Source organism: Pagrus major, chromosome 15 (genome assembly GCF_040436345.1).
Source record: "Pagrus major chromosome 15, Pma_NU_1.0".
Taxonomy (NCBI): domain Eukaryota; kingdom Metazoa; phylum Chordata; class Actinopteri; order Spariformes; family Sparidae; genus Pagrus; species Pagrus major.
The window spans coordinates 219,631-240,113 of NC_133229.1; the positions used below are offsets into that span (position 1 = coordinate 219,631).

Consider the following 20,483-nt stretch of genomic DNA (forward strand, 5'->3'; position numbering starts at 1 on the left):
ATTCCATATTTCCTGTTACCTGTTGTTATTCATTTAAATTGCCATTTCATTTATTTAATCTGAATTATTTAGTCAATAAACATATTTAACCGTATGTCGTTGTCTGTGCAGGTTTGTTTTTAATGTGGAGAACCGATGGATATGTGTAGAATTCACTACTTCATTCATGAGATTGAATAAATTGATCTGAAATTCATTAGAATTGATACAAGTTAAACTTGTCCAGTCGAATTTGATTAATTACCTCCGGATTATTCAAATAGACAAAACAACGGAGGTGGTGCCCCATTAACGAGTGTTTTATTAATCGCCAGTGATTAATAAATTACATTTATTATTAGTGTATCTCCTACAAAACCATGAATTTTGAACCCTAACCATATGTAGCCCAGGCTAGAAAGAGATAACAATGAATAATTGAAACTACAAAACTGTATTGATATTGTATTTACTCCAGTTGTTTTGATTGACACTGATGAGCCAATTGCATGGCCTGCAGTATCTAGATGTAACCAACCAGGTGAGACTCCCAGCATTCCTTGCTCGCTGATCTGAGATCATTTGTTTGCTGTCGGTCATCTTGCTGCCCATGCTTTGGAGATTTTCCTGCTTTGCCCAGACTCTATGCAGGCTGAGATTATACATGTTGGTTTAAATTCAACTCTGCTGTCCTGACAGATGTTGATAGAAGTTTTGAGAAGTAAAAGAATGGAAAGATCGCTAGCCACTAAGCTAGATGCTAACAGATGTAATGTAAAATGCATAATGTGACACTTTGAAAGTTAAATGTGACTTTGTTAAGGCCACAGTGTGTTTGCAAGTCACTGAGGATGAGTTTAATGCAAGTTTCGCTAAATGCTTTTTCTAGTTTGTTAAATTTACTCTCTTGCTGTAGCGTTTAGCTCTCCCACACAGAGCTTAGTGGTTCACAGTATAGTCAATAAAGTAAAATGTCATCATCTGCCTTATATGTGAGAAAGATTATCCAGAAGAACATCCAGTGAGGGGAACACCCATCAAAGAATAGATATTCCGGTTAACTGGATGGCAAGCCAACCTAGAGGATCTTGAGAGGGATCATAAAGACTGTTTCATCCAAAGATGGACATCCTTGCTACTTCATGGTGCAGTAAGACAGATAAAAAGAAACACACACGCCTGGATTGGGCCCCTAAGATTGATTCACCAATTACCAGCTCTCACCAACACTAAAAAAGACCGGACTCTGACACTTTAAAGGGGGTTTATTTCATGTTATTTCTTTGACCACAACCTAATGGTTTTTGTGTAAGAATTTTGTGGAACACTTTGTGGACTTTGTGGTCCAATCAGTATTATACCTTCCATTCAATATGCTCAGACCTTTGTTCAGTATTCTTACATTTTCTATTCCGTTTTGTAACAAAATATTTCCTAATCAGCGTGCCAGCATTCTTTACAGAGGAAATACAGCAGTTGATCACATTCAATAAACTTGTAAACTCTATCAAACTGGAACAAAGGTCAAACTCTCACCTCTCTCCTCAGTGGAGACTGCAGCTTGCGATGCCTCAAACCCTCCCAGTTGAAGCCTTGGAACCACCTACAGACCAGATTAACCAAAAAAATCTCAGAGTTGGACTCAAAACTACAACTTCCATTATGCTTTTTAAAAACATAACCAAATACGAACCACATAGTGCCCCTTCAAGTTTTAACAACTGTTAATGATTACCCAACCAATCAGCTTACATTTTTAAGTGACGTATACTGTACTGCACAGTACATGTCAATCAATCAATCAATCAATCAATCAATCAATGTATGGTGGATTAAACTCTGAAACTGTGGTGGTGTGGCATTCTCACAGCACGGTAGGACACGTTCAAGTGCTTCTACTGTACAGATCTAATTTCTGATTTATTAGGCAGAGGTAAATTCAATCAGTGAAACTGAGAAACAAACAGTATCATTTTCAGGTGATAATCTTGAGTATTTGTAGGATGGTCTTGATATTCTTTCATATTAAATTTGGGGTGAGCAACTCAGGAGAAGAGATTGTTGAGTCTCATTCCCATGTCATCAGTTTTTGACAACCTTTGAATGAGACTTGACAATCAATGACTTTCTCCAGGATCGCTCACCCTACCTTTAATGATCATTACTAGTCATCAAAAAGAGCGGAAATAGGACAGAAGCAGGTGTCTTTTTCTTTGTTTCAACTTTCCTCCAGCCAGAGTGGTTACACAACATTTTAGGATCTTCTAGCAGTCCTAATTTAAAAAATGTGTCTAAAATTAGACACTTTTTTTTTTTTTTACCAATAATCTATAAAATACAAGAAAGAATTGTGATCAGAAATCCTGACCTTATGTTTATTCAAAAATAACTATGAGAACTGCCCTCAGCAATGCCCCCAGCAGGGCATGGTTGCAAAAACACCAGAACTGATGAGAAAAAGCAGTGGGTGGTGCCTGTGACAGCTGACCAATCAGAGCAGACCAGGCCTTAAAGAGACAGGAGCCATAACACAGCATTCAGACAGAGGGTGTAAAGAGGTGGTGCAGCAATCAACAGTATGCGATTAGTATGTACTGAGCACTAAAGCATTCTTACTAATTTTAGTTTCTCTGATAATTTCTAGGAGACACCCAAAATAAAAATATGAACCTTTAATCGTGAGTAATCTGGGACCTTAAAGGCTAACAGCAACATCATGGTTAGATGGCTATCTTAGACCTGGCAGCAGGGCTACTGGGAAGAAGGGCCATTAGAATTTGGGGGATGGGCACAGTAAATCAGTTCTTTAAACTGAGCAATCAAATTAAGGCCGAGGATACTAATGTATCTTGCCTGGAGAGTAGAGCCTTACAGGTTTGAGGAGTAGTGGAACACATGTAATGGGATAATGTAATTAGGATGCAAAAAAAAAGGTAATTCTGGTACAGAATTTACAGAAAAAAGATATATTTAGGTTACAGATACATTCAAGTGTCTCACACAACATCCCTCTGGTCTTGAGTGAAACGGAACGCACAAGGGTGTATTCTGTAAGATTAAATAAAAGTCATCTTATTAATATTTATTTTCTATTGTCAGTATTAATATGATTATTATGACTATTATTTATTTATTATCATTATTATTGTCTGCATATGTTTGTTTGTTTGTTTTAATATTGTGAAATTTGGATTACGTTACTGACTACAGATCTTAATTGGTAATTAGTAACTTTATTGTTAAATTTTTTTTTTTTTTTTTTTCAAATATTATGTACTACCCAGAGCTGACACTTTTCCCCTGAAAGATTGTGCCTGTGATCTGTTATATAGCTGCCTCCATCCTAATGCTCACAGGGCTGGCCTTAAATTGTCTGGTTCTGGACAAATACATTGCATCAAGTCTAAACTTTTTTAGAAAATATTGGATTACTATGCCATTAACTACAACTTCTTATAACATTATTAAATGAACTGTCATCAGGCAGCAACCAGGGAGGGGACGAGATGCAGCAGGGGGCCACAGAGAGCAGGGAAATGTTAAGAGATGCTGCCACTCAGGATAACACCATCACTGTTGAAGAATAAATATCTTCAGTGACCTCATATATCAGCAAATGTGTTGATCAATATGTACGTGGTACGTGGTAATACGTGGTGATCAATATTTATCAATCAATATTTATTTAACCTCGAAAAAACATTGAGGATGTATCCTTATTTACAATAAAAATACAGGGTAAGTAAGGTTCAGATTCCTTCAAATTTTCACATGAAATGACTATTACAAATATCTTTGAATCCATTTGATGCAGATGATAACCATTCAAGATTAAGACAGCAGCTCAGACAACTTATTTAATGCTTCAGTTGCAGCTGAAGGCTGTCTATTAACAGCGACAACTATTTTAGTATTATTTTGACCAATTTCAACTTTCAGAGCTATAAAATCAAAGAATTTTGTAATTGAAATACTCTTTAAAACAGCAACTGAGAATCTAGATTTAATATAGACAGCCACTCCACCTTGTCAATTTTATATAAGTTATAATTAGTAATAGCAACCTCTGTAACCCTAGTACTTTTCTTTAGCCAGGACTCAAAATGCAAATATGATCCATTTTATTCTTCTGTAATAAGCGTCTTGTATTCAAATGCATCATGCCAAGGCCTTTCCTAAATATAAAAAAAAAAGAGGTCTAATGGGTATGGGGCAGAGCTGGAGGTATTTGGTACAGATGAAATTTGCCCTGGTGTGGACACCAGTGTTATTGGGATTAAATTATTGTGATATAGATTTGAAGTATTTCTGTAATTATTCAGAGTAAGCCTTTTAAGTGGAATGTTTGGATCTGTTAGTGATTTTCACAGGAATGGTCATAGGTGTGGGAGTGGGAGGCTTAGAGCAGGGGAGGAGTGTTACACAGCTACTGTTACATGAAAGCGTGAACAACGGTGAGCTCCTTGAAAGTAGGGGGAGCTCACGGAGTAGGTGGTTATTGGGGGAGATGACGAAGAAGAACTGGATGGGGGGCCTGTAGGGGGGAGCTCTCATGGAGAGTGGTCAGATGGGGTTGTGCAATAGAGGAAGAGGGGTGTGATCGGGGTGTGTGCTTGTGCACCTGTGTGTGAGACGTTAACACTCAGTCACGTGTGTGTGTGTGTCTGCAGCGCATGTTGCAAATTAGCACACAGCATTTGGCTACTCCATTTGTTGGGATGAATCCCATCACTGCAAAAAAGAGAGCAATGTTACCAAAAACAAGTTAAACTTGTCTATAAATCCTATGTTGTGGAGCCTGCTGGCGGACTGGAAAGTGTGGAGACTAAGGAGTCTGAAAAAATGACCCACTCCGCGGCCGAGGGATGCGATCGGCCAGAGCTAAAAACATACTTGCCAGTGTTCTTTAAGACATCAATGAGGAGGTTAAACTCATGTTTTGAGTGTTCACTCCTGGTAGCTTGTATCATTAGTCCCACAATGGACTATGATACATGTGATGGAAGTTGGGAGTGCGGGAAACAGGTCCAAAAGTTTATCCAGGACGTTGGTGACCTTGGCTCTGGGGAGGCAGTGGGTGATGTCGTTAACAAACCAAATATTCCTGGTTATGGAGTCAGCAATAACTAATGTAGTGAGTGGAAAAAGTGGACGAGGAGATGATAATCACGGCCTCCTTCAGCATGCTACAGCAGTCCTGTCACATAGTCGAGCGGCGACCCCCATGTTCAATGCTGCCCAAAGGTGGAGAAGGCACAACAGCGACGGGAGGAACCACCGTGAGGTCAGGACCAGGTGGAGAGGGGACTAGAGCCTCCACCTGCAGGGTCAAGTAGTGGTTGGAGAGGGTTAAGGGCTAAGGAGAAACCCTAGCCAAACTGCTCTTGCAGCTGTGGCTGTAAGATTATAATTGTAGCTCAAAATAATAGTATTAATATGGCATTAATAAAGCCTATTATGCAGACTATTGTTAGTCTCTCGACCAGGGAGATGACCTCATAGTCAGTACAATAACACAGTGAAACCTCGTCCTGATCAGATAAGAGTGGGTCTATTAACACACATTACTGTAAACCATCAACCATATCATTCAACCCTTGGAAAGTTTGTATACTTGACGAGGCTGCAGAGAAAGGAGGATGAAGCAGGAGGAGGTGTTGTGGCGATTCTCTAGTCGGCCTTTGCTGGTGTGGGGTCCTGCATGTCTCGCTCTTTCTCGCTCTGTTTCATGCACACTTTGGAAAGTGGTGCAGGCAGTCCTTAGTTTCTTCATTCCTGACTTTGTGGAGTCAGGAATCAAAGGTCCAGCAGGCCTCTGGTGCACCATGCATATAGCTGAAGTCCGGGCGGGGGCCGGAGAGCGCACATATGCTTTGACTGGACAGCAGCCACAGAGATATTTCCCTCGATCATCTCTCTTCCGGAGCACTGACTTCTGGTGGTGGATATCATCCTGTAACTGTGAGTAGGCATGTTTGCAGTCAACACACACAGACATAGCTTATTTTCAGTCCAGTAGGCCTCACTCCCATAAAACCACAGGAGTGGTTAAATGTGAAGCTAAATGTAATCCAGCGATCGGTGAAAGAGTAGAGGGTGGCAGTCCTAAGGGAAGTCCATGCAGGTGATTTGTTCAATCACACAAACAATGTCCAACAGGATAAAATCAGAAGTTCCAATCTCTAAAATCGCCCGATTTAAAGAAAGGAGTGAAATATCCAGGATCAGTAGACATGATTAAAAATTATGACTGAAAACCCACTAAAAACAGATAAAAATGTAAAAGTTAGAACGAGACATAAAGCGGTCTCGTGGGGAGCAGAGGAGAAGCACTGCATGTCGCAGAGACACATACAGTATGTGGCTAAGTGTAAACCTGATTTAAATGATGTGATCACAAAGACAGTAAGATCATTCCCCAACCAGAAGGCCTGGATGAATGGAGAAGTGAGGGCTCTATCCAGAGCCAAAACAGCTGCCTTTCAGTCAGGTGACAAGGAAGAATACCACACCGCCAGAGGTAGACTGAAAGCTGGCATCAAGGAGGCAAAGAGTCATCATCAGCAGAGACTGGAGAGGGACCTCAATACCAACAGCAATAAAGATCTGTGGCAGGAGATTCAAAATGTCACAGGCTACAAAAGCAGAAGCACCCCCATCATGTGTGAGGCCGGATGAGCTGAACACATTTTCTGCTCACTGGGCTTCATTACAACACTCTGCAGCTGGATAACGGACTTCCTCGCAAGCAGACCCCAGAGAGTTCTGATTGGCAGTCACACCTCTATGTTAGTGCTCAACACCGGAGCCCTCCAGGGCTGTGTGCTCAGCCCCCTTCTGTTCACACTGTACACCCATGACTGCACTCCCAGACATCAAGAGAACTCTATTGTGAAGTATGAGGATGACACCACCATCATTGGCCACATTACAAACAAGGTATGAGTTCATATCAGGAGGAAATAAAAAGTTTTGCAGAGTGGTGCACAGAGAACAATCTACTGCTCAACGTCAGTGAAACCAAGGAGCTTATTGTTGATTTTAGAAAACAGGAGGCAAAGACACACACCTCTGTCTACATCAGTGGAGCTGAGGTTCTTTGGAATTACCATCACTGAGAACCTATCTTGGTCATCACACATCACCACCCTGGTTAAAAAAGCACAGAAAAGGCTCTACTTTTATCAGTGAAGTGAGATGTCTGCACAGAGCCCAAATCTACTAAAAGACAACACCCACCCAGCCACAGTCTGCTGCCATCTGACAAGAGATACAGAAGTGTCTGCTGCCGTACCACCAGACTACAGAGCAGCTTCATTCCCCAGGCTGAGAGACTCCCGAACTCATCACCAACACTGTTTTTTAAAAAAAATAGATGTAGCAAAGGACTCAAAGATTGTTTTTTTTTTCCTTTTTAAACCCTTGTGTTTTAAAAAAAGACAATAAATTTACCTTGTAACCTTTAACCAATTTAAACTTAATCTAAGTATCCAAAGGGAATAAAAACTGACATCATCTGGAGAGAAAACTTACTTGTGTTTCTTGATGTCAGTGATGCCGTTCTTTTTGTTTCCCAGCCTCTCTACTGGGTTAAGCCTGAAATAAAAAGAAAGAGATTTATTTATCAGTTTAATGTAAGGTTTAATTACCAGGAAACTTAATCAGGACACGCACTTGATGAAATTAGTCTAACACAAATTAGTCTAACCAGCAGCAGCAGCGTCCAAGCACAATGAGCTGCTGCCACAGATGAGATAAATTGGGAAAGGTGCACGTCAGTGTGACTTTTGTTTTGGTGTAACAATGATGCAACATAAGATTATCCAGTCATTATTCTAAGTGATAGTGCCTGGTCTGCTCTACACTACACAGTGACTCGCTGATTATCTGTTTAACTGAACCACTCCCTAAGTTTGGTTTGTGAGTCATCGTACTTGCAGAGTCTCCTGATGAGGTCGTCTGGACGCTTGCCTATTTTCTTGGGGAAGTCCACCTTCTCAATGCCATGGAGGACCATGGTGTAAATCTTAATGGGATCTGAACCAGCAAAGGGTGGGCTGGAAGAAAAAAACGTTTTCTGATATCATGTTGTGGGTAAAAATCCACACTACACTGTTCAAAGGCTGAGTTCACGATTTTGGGAAATATGTTTGCTTTCTGTCTGCAAATAAGATCAGAAGATCAACATCAATCTCAGTTAAATCAATATTTTTTTTAACTTGGGTCAGGTTTCTGCTTAGAAGAACTCCAAGGTTAAAATTTCCCTGGCCTACCACTTTGTTTAACGTGTCCCCCACCAATTACCCTAACCACTCTCCTTATAACAAACCCTAACCACACCTTCACTCCCATACCTACACCTAAACACCCATCCACCCAAATACCTGACCCCAACCTCAACCTGATTCCCCTGCCTACTCCAAATCCAATTTCACACAATTTAACCCAGAGTTGATGAAAGTATAATCACTTTGCTAATAAATTAAATATTTTAATTATGTTTAAATTAAGCCAGGTTATCATTTACCACAGCTCTGTTTATCATTTCAGTTTGCAGAATTTATCTTACAACACTCATCACAGGTTTTGGCTCAATCATCAGTAGACATCACTGGTACCTCACTGAAGAAAGAACCATAATATCAAGCATTCTAAATTAAATCCAGTCACTGTCAACGAAGGGGTTCTCCCAGGCTCAGTGCTTGGACCCTCATTATTCATCATATATATATGTTTTCTCTGGGTCAGATAATCTACTGTCCATTATTCAATTTGAACTGATATGCTAAGGACACTCAAGTGTACATTAACATCAAACCTTCCACCCACCTTTGGGTGTCATCAAACATGCTCAATATTTTTGAGGATTTTATCTCCAAGAAGTGAAAACAGTAGGGAATTTTATCTTACTGACTTACTTGCCAGTGAGTAGTTCAAATATAAGGATTCCCAAGGACCAGCAATCAGCTCCAAAGTCATGGCCTTTGTTCATGATGACCTCTGGGGCCACATACTCTGGAGTCCCACAGAATGTCCAGGTCTTCTTTCCAGGGCCGATCTTTTTAGCAAAGCCAAAGTCTGCCTGAGGAAATACAAAGAAATTAGGAAAAAACATTACAAATAATGCAGCTACAGAATGAATAGGACATCAACCTAATGTACATTTAGACAAGTGGCTTACCATTTTGACATAACCCTCAGCATCCAGCAGGAGGTTTTCAGGTTTTAGGTCTCTGTAGATGATGCCCATAGAGTGGAGGTAATCAAAGGCCTCACAGACACAACCAGTACAAAACCTGGCTGTGGGATCATCAAAATAACTCCTGGCGGTTACGAAAAGATTGACAAATTAAAAGATATCCTGTGAATACATACAGAGCAGACTTTTTGCCAGTTTTAGAAAAGTACATCAGTTGTGAAATTTCAAAGGAAAAAGAACTTTATACAAAATAATAAAAATAATGATATTATTTAATGCAATATATTATTAATAACTATTATTATTATTGTTTTTGTTGTTGTTGTTATTCTTATTATTATTGGCATTTTATACCTTAAATTGTCATACCTGCCTGTCTGTGAGGGCAGAAGAAACATGTGAGACTGACAGCATCGAACACGTTCTTTACAAAGTACTTGGGCAGTATACAAACATTTGTAGTAAAGAACCTTGTAGATGTTATTTAATAATTCATTTAAGAAAGCATTGTTCCTCCTCCTGCGCACACGCTGCCCCTCCCCCAACCCCCTGTCCATATTTTAACCCATTCTCATCTGGTCACCCTAAGGATCCTAAAGTGGACTGATGAATAGACAGGATTTGTAGGAAATTGTCTGAACTAATCCCTGCTGCCTTTTCAAGTTGCCAAAGCAATGACAATGCCAACTTTGAAGAGCAACTTCACAGCGGGTGAAAATCTTGTTTTTTGCTGACCTTCGCAGTCATGCAGACGTGCACTTCAGGTTGTGTCAATGCACTGGGACATCACTGTTGGCAGTGGTTACAGGTTTAACAGACTTGGAAACTTTTCAACCTGTGCTTGAGTTACTAAAATCAATTCCTGGTTGTTTTCATATGTAGTTGTTATGAATGTAGCAAAAGGACCTACACTCACATGTCCCGCAGTACAGTCCACAGCTCTCCACCAAGACACGCCTCTAGCAACATGTAGACAAACTTATTATCCCGAAATGTTCGGAATAACCTGAAATACAGCCAAGACAGCCAAGAAACTGGTAGTTAATTACTGTGTTGCATTAAGTTATTTTCCTACTAGCATATAAAACAACAGAGCATAAGTAAAAATAAAAGTCTAATTGAAATGACAGTCTTGTCTTGTACTGGTATTACAATGCTGAGGAAAGAGTTTTGACGCAGGCTCTGAAATATGTCACTCTCTAAACTTTACAACCCATGAGCACTGAAACTTCTAAGAATAAATAAAAAAACTCTGAACTGATGATGAAGAAACTGAGTGGAAACTGAGTGGTGTGTATTGTATTAGGAGTGTTGTATTAGTGAAATAAATGGGAGAGTAAACATCACATCTTGGCTGAACTTTTCTCTTTGAATCACTGCTTGCACAAGCCCTTTTTTTCTTTAAAGTAGTAGTGCAGATAAATCTCAGTGCAGTGGTTAGCAGCATTCTCAGAGCAGGTTCCTTAGCAACTCCAACTGAGAAAACAACACATTGACCAGGCCCTATTTAATCTTTGCTTTAAGAAGAAGAAGATTTATGGCAGATCCGTTGCCTCTAACCTACCCTCTCTCTAGCCTCTTCTGTTCAACACCTAAATGAGCTCAGATGGTGGAAAACAACAAAATATTTTCACATAATCCTTTAATAATGTGGTTAATTCAGAAACAACACTTTGCACTTTGTGAATTAAAGAAACCTGAATATGTTATGTTAGGCCCACACCTGACAATAAATGCTGAGTTTGTCTGCTGAAGGATGTGTTTTTCAGAGTAGATGTGCTCCTGCTGTCTGGTGTCCACAATATGCTTCTTCTTAATGCACTTTAGAGCAAACGTGACGTCCTCATCCTTTAACCTCACCTGAGAAACAGCAGAGGAGAGCAAAACGGTCCGTGCATGAAGTATAAATGAATCTCCATTGTTTACGTTGTATAATGAAACATCCAATTTTGGGGGGTGTTTCCTATTTCATTGTCGTAAGACGTGTAATGCAGCTTGTTCCTTTATCCAACTTGTACAATGAACATTGAAAAAGGAAGTCGAGTGTCGGAAACAGCCTTCAAAGTAAAAGTTGAGCATTTTGAAGCGTGTTGGCCGCAGCTGTCAGTTTAAGGAGAGCGAAATGAAATAAATACAACCTAACAACAAATAGCCTAAATCATTTAGATAATTCATAACTGTTATATAGTGATATTTCCGCCACTTTTCCACAATTGAGAGAGATAATCACCAGGATTTTCAAAGTAAACAAACCGTGTTTGAGACGGAGACTGAGCCGCTGGACTGCAGTCGTCATGAAGTAAGTCAAACTTTTTTTTTGTTGACCTTATCCACCAAACGTCTCCAACCAAACACTGTTTAAATTTGTTGACCTGCCAGGAACGATGATGATGTATTAAAGTGTGGTATAGTGTGGTCTGTGTTCACAAATGTATGTTACCAGCAGAAATATTCTAAATAATATAATTAATGTCATGTATCCCTATAATTAGTGAGTATACTACAATTAATACACTGTTCATCTGTGGATGTACAGTTGACACCATCAAAATAAAGAGGAAAGATGAACCTCGGCCATATATTTTCTTTATGCAGTCTTTTAGTTTATTTGGAGAAAGTGAATTTCTTTTTCAAACTTTATTTCTAAACTTGGACAAGAATCATTTCCACTCTGCACACCACTCTACAAAGCTTCCTCAACTCCAGCCTGCTCAACTATAGCTAAAAAACAAAATCCTCACACATCCTTTTTTCTGAAATGAGAGTGATGCAGCAGCTACAATTATTCTACATGATAATTTATTTTATGATGTCTGCCCTAAGTGCAGGGCACCAATATCTCAGGAGAGTACAGTGGCTGTGGCTGGCCTATCCGAGGCCATGCAAGTAATTAAAGGCACTTTCTAAAAATGTTGTTGTTGTTTTTATAAATGTGTTAAGTTATATTGTTGTGACACATTGTGTTCATCAATTAAATGTGAAGTTGGAACTCAGAACCTGACTCTGATGTGTTTGTTAACTGCACTGTTCTGACATTTTCTCAATCTACACATCCTACAACACACCATTTCCTTTAGTGGGTATTTTATAACTCCCTCCACTTCTTTAAGACATTTTGCATTTTAATAGGCTTATAACTATGGCAAGAGAAGATACAAATACACCAGTAAAAATAACTTTATTTCATGAATTGTTGCATTTTTTACTGACATAATTAGACCATGTGTATACCTTCATTGATGAATACAAACAACAAATACAATACCACAGTGATTTATAATGACTTCATTTTCTGGGACCAGTATGAGCTACTACATGTTTCATGTGGGTACTGTACAAAGATTAACCATCTCTTCTAATTAAAAGACAGTGTTTAAATAGAAAACTGAATCAGTGTTGAAACTCCTTCACTCCTCCTGAGGTGAGCGACACTCCTTCCACATAGATAGATAGATAGATAGATAGATAGATAGATAGATAGATAGATAGATTACTCAGTGACTAAAATGACTAAAAAACAGATAAAAACACAGCAGTTATTGCACATAGTTATTGCCTGAGGGGAGGATGGGGAACAGGAAGTGTCCGGGGTGCGAGGTGTCCTGCTGGACTAAGGACGCAGCCCTGGGGGAGGCCGGTGTATGCTGAGTGATGCTGGAGGAGGTGTGGTGGCTGATCCTGACGCACTGGGGTCTGTTGGTGAGGAAGTCCGTAATCCACCTGCAGAGAAGGTCTCCCAGACCCAGTGTTTGTAGTTTGTCAGTCAGTTTTCTGTGTAGTGGATCTATTGGTCCTGTATGCAAATTGGTATTGGTCGAGGTCAGGAGGGATGCATGCCTTAATATGGGGCAGTAGTCTCTCGAAGCATTTTCATAATCACCGACGTGAGGGTAATCATTCAGGCTTGTGATGGCTGAGGTTTTGGGTACAGGGATTATGGTGGCAGTTTTCAGACATCTGCCTCTCCAAGGGTCTCATAAGCTCTCTACTCTGGTCCTCTGGAAACTCTGCAATAAAAGGTCATATTTTGTTAGGTTTAAAAACAGATGTCTTACATAAAGACTGCATAAAGAAAATATATGGCAGAGGTTCATTTTTCCTCTTTATTTTGATGGTGTCAACTGTACATCCACAGATGAACAGTGTATTAATTGTAGCTTTAGTTTTTACTCACTAATTATAGGGATACATGACATTAATTATATTATTTAGAATATTTCTGCTGGTAACATACATTTGTGAACACAGACCACACTACACCACACTTTAATACATCAAAATTAATATCAAAACACCCCTAAGCCTTACTTATATGACTGGGCAGGGTCCAGTTAACTCACTTCTAGCATAATTGTAGGCATTTCACACAGACTTAGATGGACAAATATTAAAATGACATGCAAAACAGCTGATAATAACAAACGAGTAACGTTAGCATAACGTTACAACAGCTGTTTAGCTACAACAGCTAGCAACTTTACCTGCAAACAAAATAGCATTGTTAGCATTGGCTATGTTCTGAAGTTAACAGCTAACTACGTTCCTGGCAGGTCAACAAATTTAAACAGTGTTGGGTTGGAGACGTTTGGTGGATAAGGTCAACAAAAAAAAAGTTTGACTTACTTCATGACGACTGCAGTCCAGCGGCTCAGTCTCCGTCTCAAACACGGTTTGTTTACTTTGAAAATCCCGGTGATGATCTCTCTCAGTTGTGGGAAAGTGGTGGAAACATCACTGTATAACAGTTATGAATTATCTAAATGATTTAGGCTATTTGTTGTTAGGTTGTATTTATTTCATTTTGCTCTCCTTAAACTGACAGCTGCGGCCAACACGCTTCAAAACGCCCAACTTTTACTTTGAAGGCTGTTTCCGACACTCGACTTCCTTTTTCAATGTTCATTGTACAAGTTGGATAAAGGAACAAGCTGCATTACACGTCTTACGACAATGAAATAGGAAACACCCCCCAAAATTGGATGTTTCATTATACAACGTAAACAATGGAGATTCAATTATACTTCATGCACGGACCCAAAACTCACTGACGTACACCAAAAATGTGTACCAGTGAAACATTACATAAACGTCTCAACCTAATATCTGGAATACCCCTTCAATATGAATTGCAGTTTCTTCACTTATCTATTTTACTTGAAATAGGTAAGTGCAGACTACAACAATCTTTCAAGCAGTCCATCAAGCAGCCAATTGTTAGCAGCAACAGTGGCTCCTGGCAGCCTTGTTGCTTTTGGTATGTCTGTATACCAAAAGCTTTAATTTACATCAAATATGCAATGGATCTGACGGTGTTGGTATGACAGGTTTCACATCACTTTTCACTGATTTGAACATGCTCAGGGTGTTAAGGATCGCTGATTAATGAAAGAAGATAGTTGTTGCTGCTGCTCACCAGCTCCACTCGTCCAAATCCTCCCATGCCAAGTGTGGCTATGAGATCGAGCTCCTGGAAAGGCTGGTGTTGAGGCAGGAGAACAATCCTCTCTCTCAGCCTCTTTATCTCCTGGGCCTCAGCAGAGTCAATCTGAGGTGAGTGGGGCCTCAGAGAAGAATAACATGGGATATAGGATTGGGCCCTTTGAGCCTAGACTCACTAATTTATAGATGAAACATTTAAAGATCTCATTTGCAGATCAGCTTATCACCACTTAAACTGGAAGTTCAATTATTAGTATATGACATCTAATAAGTCACCACCATCATCACCTTACAGGGAAGCTTTTAACATTTATACAGCTGTTGTGTTAGCGTGTCATTGTGCACTTACAGGGCATTTCTCCTCTCATCACTCCTGGAAAGCTCTTCCACATATTCTTTCAAGTAAGCCTGAAGCTCCTCGTAAGTTCCCACCATTTGGTTGAAATTACTGGAGAGGAGGGTGCAGGAGACAAAAAAAATGAATGATACACTGTATATATATATATTATGTCTGGGTCATCGTTGCAAAATGTTGTCTGAAATTGTGGTTAAAATGAAGGCCGAAATTGAAAATGAGTGTGATCCAAGCAAGGGTGTAGGGGTGTAGGAAGTAGGACTATATTCTGAAAACTGAACCACGCAAGGCTGGGGTGATAGGAGTACAGGCATGGTTTTGAGCACTTTTGAAAGTATTTTTTTCCCCCAATGACTTAAAAGGTCTATAAGTGGCTGTGTTAGCTGGAATACACAACAGGTGCACATCATACACTACCTGCTGCCAGATGATTTCGTCAGTCAAAAGTGTGATAGCTTGCATTCCCATCTACCAGTGGCTCTGCTTCCAGCAACCCAGCTCGCCACACCTCTGCAGCCAACAGCCTTGCTCTGCGCTCACCTGAGTCTCTACACGCCACTCAATCCACCAGCGCCACCGTGAGCTACCTCTCCTCCTCCTTCCACCTCTCGATTACTTTGCACTCAACTCCCTGCCTTGTGAGCAGCTCACCGTCCGTGAAATCTCAATATCCTAATTCATTTTCTCAATTCACTGTCATGTTTTAAAAGAGTGCTGATATGACAAATTAACGTTTGGTAACATTAACATTATCGTGAATACTACAGCCAGTAAGCCCAACGTTGATAACTTCACATGTAATGTTAGTTCAGCCTCATATTTACATCGACGGTTAGCGTTAGCTCATGTGCTAAACGGCCAAAGTAACACAAACTACACTGTTTTTTAAATACTTACAGTTCCATCATTGACAGTGGGTATGGATCCATCTTTTAAGGGACAATCTTGTTGCCAGTCCAGCGTCCAGTACTGACCCTGGTTGCTGAAGCAGTCCGGCGTGAAGTGACTGGCACAGACCATAACGCTTTTGCTCACTGAAGCTGGGACGTTTCCCTGATAAATAAAATGTAGCCACTTCGCTCTGATATCCTCTTTGGTAGGGAGGCCATGTAGCGAAACAGGAGGATCCGTGCATCCGACGACAGAGCAGCAGTGCTTGGCTTTCGGGTTGTACATGGTAGCGGTCAGGCTGTCGCGTACAAGTTAAGCGAGAACGAGAAAATGGCGGATCCTCGTTCAGGTAGCTGGCGTAGTGTGGGAGGAGATAGCCAGCACGAGGGCGGGAGTATGCAAAAGACCGGACTGTTACGTAACAATCCGGTCGAAATCCAAACGGCTCGTTTAGAGACTCAATTCCTGACTCCAGCAGGTACAAAATGTTGACTTAGTTGTCGAAACTTATGCTTAAGGGGTGGGGAGGCACTCCGGATACGCAAATATACATACTAAACCAAGGAAAAAGTGAGATTTGCATAATATGTCCCCTTTAACAACCATTCACACCTGGGCTCACCTAGCCCTAGCAACCCACATGAAGGGTGTTTGTGTCAACGACCCACAAGTTGTCCTAACAACTCTGAAACTCAGAGCTCACACGTGTCCTTAAAGACTCTGTGAGGACACTCCCACAGAGAGTTTAAAAGCCTGCAAACTCCCCTCCAGAAACAAGTCCAGTTGCCTACGATACAGCACTTAGAAGTAACAGGTTAAAGAACAATTTGGATTATTGCAACTTTGGTCATAATAAATCCTGGGCAGCTGTCCGATGATCACATAGGTTGGAAACAAGTCAACAGTTTATAGCCATATGACATAATCTTGTGTACTTCTTTGATCAGTCCTATAAAGATGGTCTGACAAGGGGCTTCCACACTCCTTGAGTGTAGAAGCCCCTTGTCTCTAATCCCTATAAGAAGCATAGGCTATGTAGTATATGTTATGACAGAGTGAACAGCAATAACAACACAGAGTTAATTTTATTTTAAATATACCTATTTACTTTTGAAGATGTATTCCCATTACCACATTGTTATTTAATATCGGCAATCCAAATTAAACCAAATGCTCTGGTATATGGGTTAAACTGTAGATAATAACATGGAATGCTAAGACATTCAGCTACTTACTCTCTGTCCACCACCAGGCAGTGTGTGTCATTCTCATTGCAGATGATGTTGGCTGAGCGAACATCCTCACTGTAAACATACAGGTACATTTAATCAAACAACACAAACCCATATGTACACAATGTTTTCTGAAGTGTGATGAGGTTTTCCTCTGTAAGTGTTCAAACATCCCACAGTATCAGATGGAATCAAATAAACTGGGTGGTGAGTGTTCATATCACACCGCTGTGAAATTCTTGTATATGCATGGGTTTCATCAGTAAAGATTCATAAGTAGACCCCAAAACACACTTCCAAAGCATCCCAGATGCCATCGGAATGGAGGAGGATCATGCTTTTCAATGGAAACCATTGTGGCTGGGAGACTTAAGCTGCACAGCCTCTCATTAGCCTCATTGGGCTGTTTTCCCAGAGACAACAGAGAAAAACCTTCTTGAAACCATTCCATGGGCTGGACCTGGATTTGGCATAGGCATTGGTGTCTGATCCAAGCCTCTGCCCTCTGAACCTCTGTACCTGGGTCCTCTAGTAGGTGCCACTATTCTGGCAGGTGCTCTACACTCAGAGACAGAAAGACCTGGAGTAGGCTAGGGCACATACTGTATGAGCGAATATATTCAACCCCAGTGAGGGTGCATCACTGTGCAATTTCCTTGTGTGCAAGAGGGATAGGCTACTGCTATTGGGAAGAGCACACACTCATTGGACTTTGGAATGTGCCAAGCTCTCTGGGAACAAACATGTACAGACAGCCCAGCACCTGTTCAGGCAGGCCATCACAGTGCTGTTGTCCAACCTTAACATGATGCGTTGCTGGTAACTGAGGTGGAAATACAGCACAAGGTTAGAGTATAGGAGTGGAGCCTGCATCATTTGTCACAGTTAAGGTGCAATTCCAGTCACACAAACTGAATGCTTCCTACTTGCGTACTAACAGTACAAGGTGAGCAATCAAAACACTCACATGACTGTGTCAATTGTGACCCGAGCTTCTACATGTTAATCTGCCTTACCTGCAATCATAGAACATGAATCCAGGCAGAGGCCAAAACTGAATGCACAGGCTTGGCTGTGAAGTGCTCTCAGTGATCATGACAATGAGGCTCAGACATGTGACATATTTAGATGTTTGCTGTTGTGTGTCAGTCAATAGTATTGGATTTCATAGTCATCTGCTGTGGCCCCAGCCTTCTGTGAAGTTTTGTTTGTACCTGATGAGAGCTTTCTCTCCAAAGTAGTCGCCGACTCCCAATGTCTTGATTTCCTGTGGTTCCGCAAACCCCTCTGTACTCTGAGTGACTATGACCTACAGACAGAAATCATCAGTGTTATATTACTTTCTGTTGTTGTTTCATCATTGCAATCATGAAATTGAGACAATAATTCTTTCATTGTTGGACATAATTTAAGTCAGTCAGCCAAGTCATACAACCAGTCATACAAGCTTTGGGTCATATCCTGAAATATGTGGCAGGTATTTGGTTTTGACTTAGAGGAAACCACTAAGCCCACATGCTATGGCCAATGCAAAAAGCCTTAATTATTAGCAACTCTGCTTATTAGAGATACAAATGAACAATTTAAAGTCTGTAGCGAGAACCGAGGGGTTTATAGGATACAATATTATTACTCGACAAAGTCTGATCTCAGTGGTGATACAAAGTCAACCCAGTTTTTCCAGAAATTCTTAAATTTACCAGATTCTAATCTGACTGAAAAAGTCAGCCATTCCATCATATAAATATTTTGCATTACTTCAACCCAATCTTCCCTCTTAGGTGCCTCTGTCTTCAGCCACTTCCTGGTAATGGCTTTTTTACTAGCAACCAACATGTTCCTAAACATATATTTGTCTCCTGAATTTGTAATTCTTTCATTCCCTTTTCCCAGGTATATGTCAAATGTACATGGAAATACCACCCTCAAGATTTTCTCAATACAATTCTTCAAATCCTGCCAGTAAGGTATAATAGAGGGGCATTCTCAAAAAACATGGAAATGATTGGCATTATCTTCTCCACATAATCTCCAACATTTTGTATCCTGATATTTCTTTTGTGCTGGTGAATATCTCACTATGTTCTTCCAGCCATACTCTCTCTATGAAAGGGAACAAGTTGTTTTCCACTGTTGCTCATTGATCTCCTCCCATTCCTCCTCTGATAACATCCTTCCAGCCACTTCTCTTTATATATGCTGTATCGTTACCTTTTAAATTTTCCATTCCTTTGCATAATTTTGAGATTACCTTTTTACCCAAATCTGATTCATATGCTAAAATAAACAATCTAAATCTAATCTAAATGCATCTTTCTTATTATTTGCTCTAAATAATGCTTCATTTGTAAATATCTGTAGAAATCCTGATTGTTTAAGCCATATTGGTTCTTTAAATCCTGAAAGCTTTTAATAACCTTCTTCTTAAAAAGCTCCCAAAATATTGTTGGTCCCCTTTCCCATCTACTAAACCTCTTATTTGCTGTATTAGGTATGAAATCTGTATCATGTGCAATCCATCTCAGTAACTAACTTTGCTCTGTCAGGCCATTCTTTGATATAATCTCAGACCATATATTAAAGGATAAACCCAGCCATGGATTCAGCTCCTCTTTAAGATGTTTTCTTAATTTAGTATCATTTATTATGGTCTGTAAGGGAATAGTGGCCGACGTGCAACATTCAATGTCCTTCCATCTCGCCACATATGAGGGATTGCACAGGTTCAACAGAGTTTTTATCTGTGCAGCATGACAATAGCTCTTAAAACAGGTGTAGCAGAACAGAGCCTTGTTGTGTTCTGCGCTGGTTTGCATGGTCCTGTATGTTTTTGCTCTCAATTGCTCGGTGATCGACAGCCAATCGTTGTATGCAGGCATACTATAAAGGCAGGTAGTGGTCCTCTTTGCTCTCCCTCTGTCGCCGTAGCATACCTCATTTCCAGTGCGCCCGCTGCTGTAGCAGGTATGAGAGCAGTCTTTGTTGTTTGTGCGTTATTTATTTATCTGTTTTGTTAGTGTGGTGTTAAAAACCAGTTACATATGATTTTGTAGATGCCGTGGACCCTCTCCCCTTCCTCAGCTGTGATGCTATCACCGATCGCAGCTGGTAGGTCCATCTATTCCGTGCGCTGTGACATCATTTAGAGTGTAGTAGCTAAATGGCTGTCATTATAGGTATTCGCTCAGTGGTGGAATAGCACCAGATGGCTCTCGTCTGCTCCCCCTCCCCAGGCTCATAAGCACAGCCGGATCGGGACCGCGGGTCTGTGTTCAGCAGCCAGAATTGTAGCAGCTACTCTGGCTCACCTGTAACTACGCTGCTGCTTTGCCTTCTCTTACTTTGCTCACCGTGGCTTTTCCTACTGTTACATTGCTCACCGTGGCTT

The 20,483-nt window shown here is 40.5% G+C and overlaps 1 protein-coding gene across 1 annotated transcript in view; it reads right to left on the bottom strand.

The window, feature by feature from the left end:
• The window catches only part of prkg2l (protein kinase cGMP-dependent 2, like), a 70,729-nt gene that overhangs the window by 17,972 nt on the left and 32,274 nt on the right, over positions 1 to 20,483 (bottom strand). The window contains exons 8-18 of the mRNA XM_073482210.1: positions 18,310 to 18,404; positions 17,099 to 17,167; positions 14,967 to 15,065; positions 14,592 to 14,739; positions 10,902 to 11,038; positions 10,095 to 10,184; positions 9,161 to 9,302; positions 8,898 to 9,061; positions 7,914 to 8,036; positions 7,513 to 7,575; positions 1,516 to 1,582 (exon numbers count right to left, since the gene is read on the bottom strand). Coding sequence (XP_073338311.1) covers positions 1,516 to 1,582; positions 7,513 to 7,575; positions 7,914 to 8,036; positions 8,898 to 9,061; positions 9,161 to 9,302; positions 10,095 to 10,184; positions 10,902 to 11,038; positions 14,592 to 14,739; positions 14,967 to 15,065; positions 17,099 to 17,167; positions 18,310 to 18,404 — 1,197 coding nt within the window. The remainder of the gene's footprint in view (positions 1 to 1,515; positions 1,583 to 7,512; positions 7,576 to 7,913; positions 8,037 to 8,897; positions 9,062 to 9,160; positions 9,303 to 10,094; positions 10,185 to 10,901; positions 11,039 to 14,591; positions 14,740 to 14,966; positions 15,066 to 17,098; positions 17,168 to 18,309; positions 18,405 to 20,483) is intronic.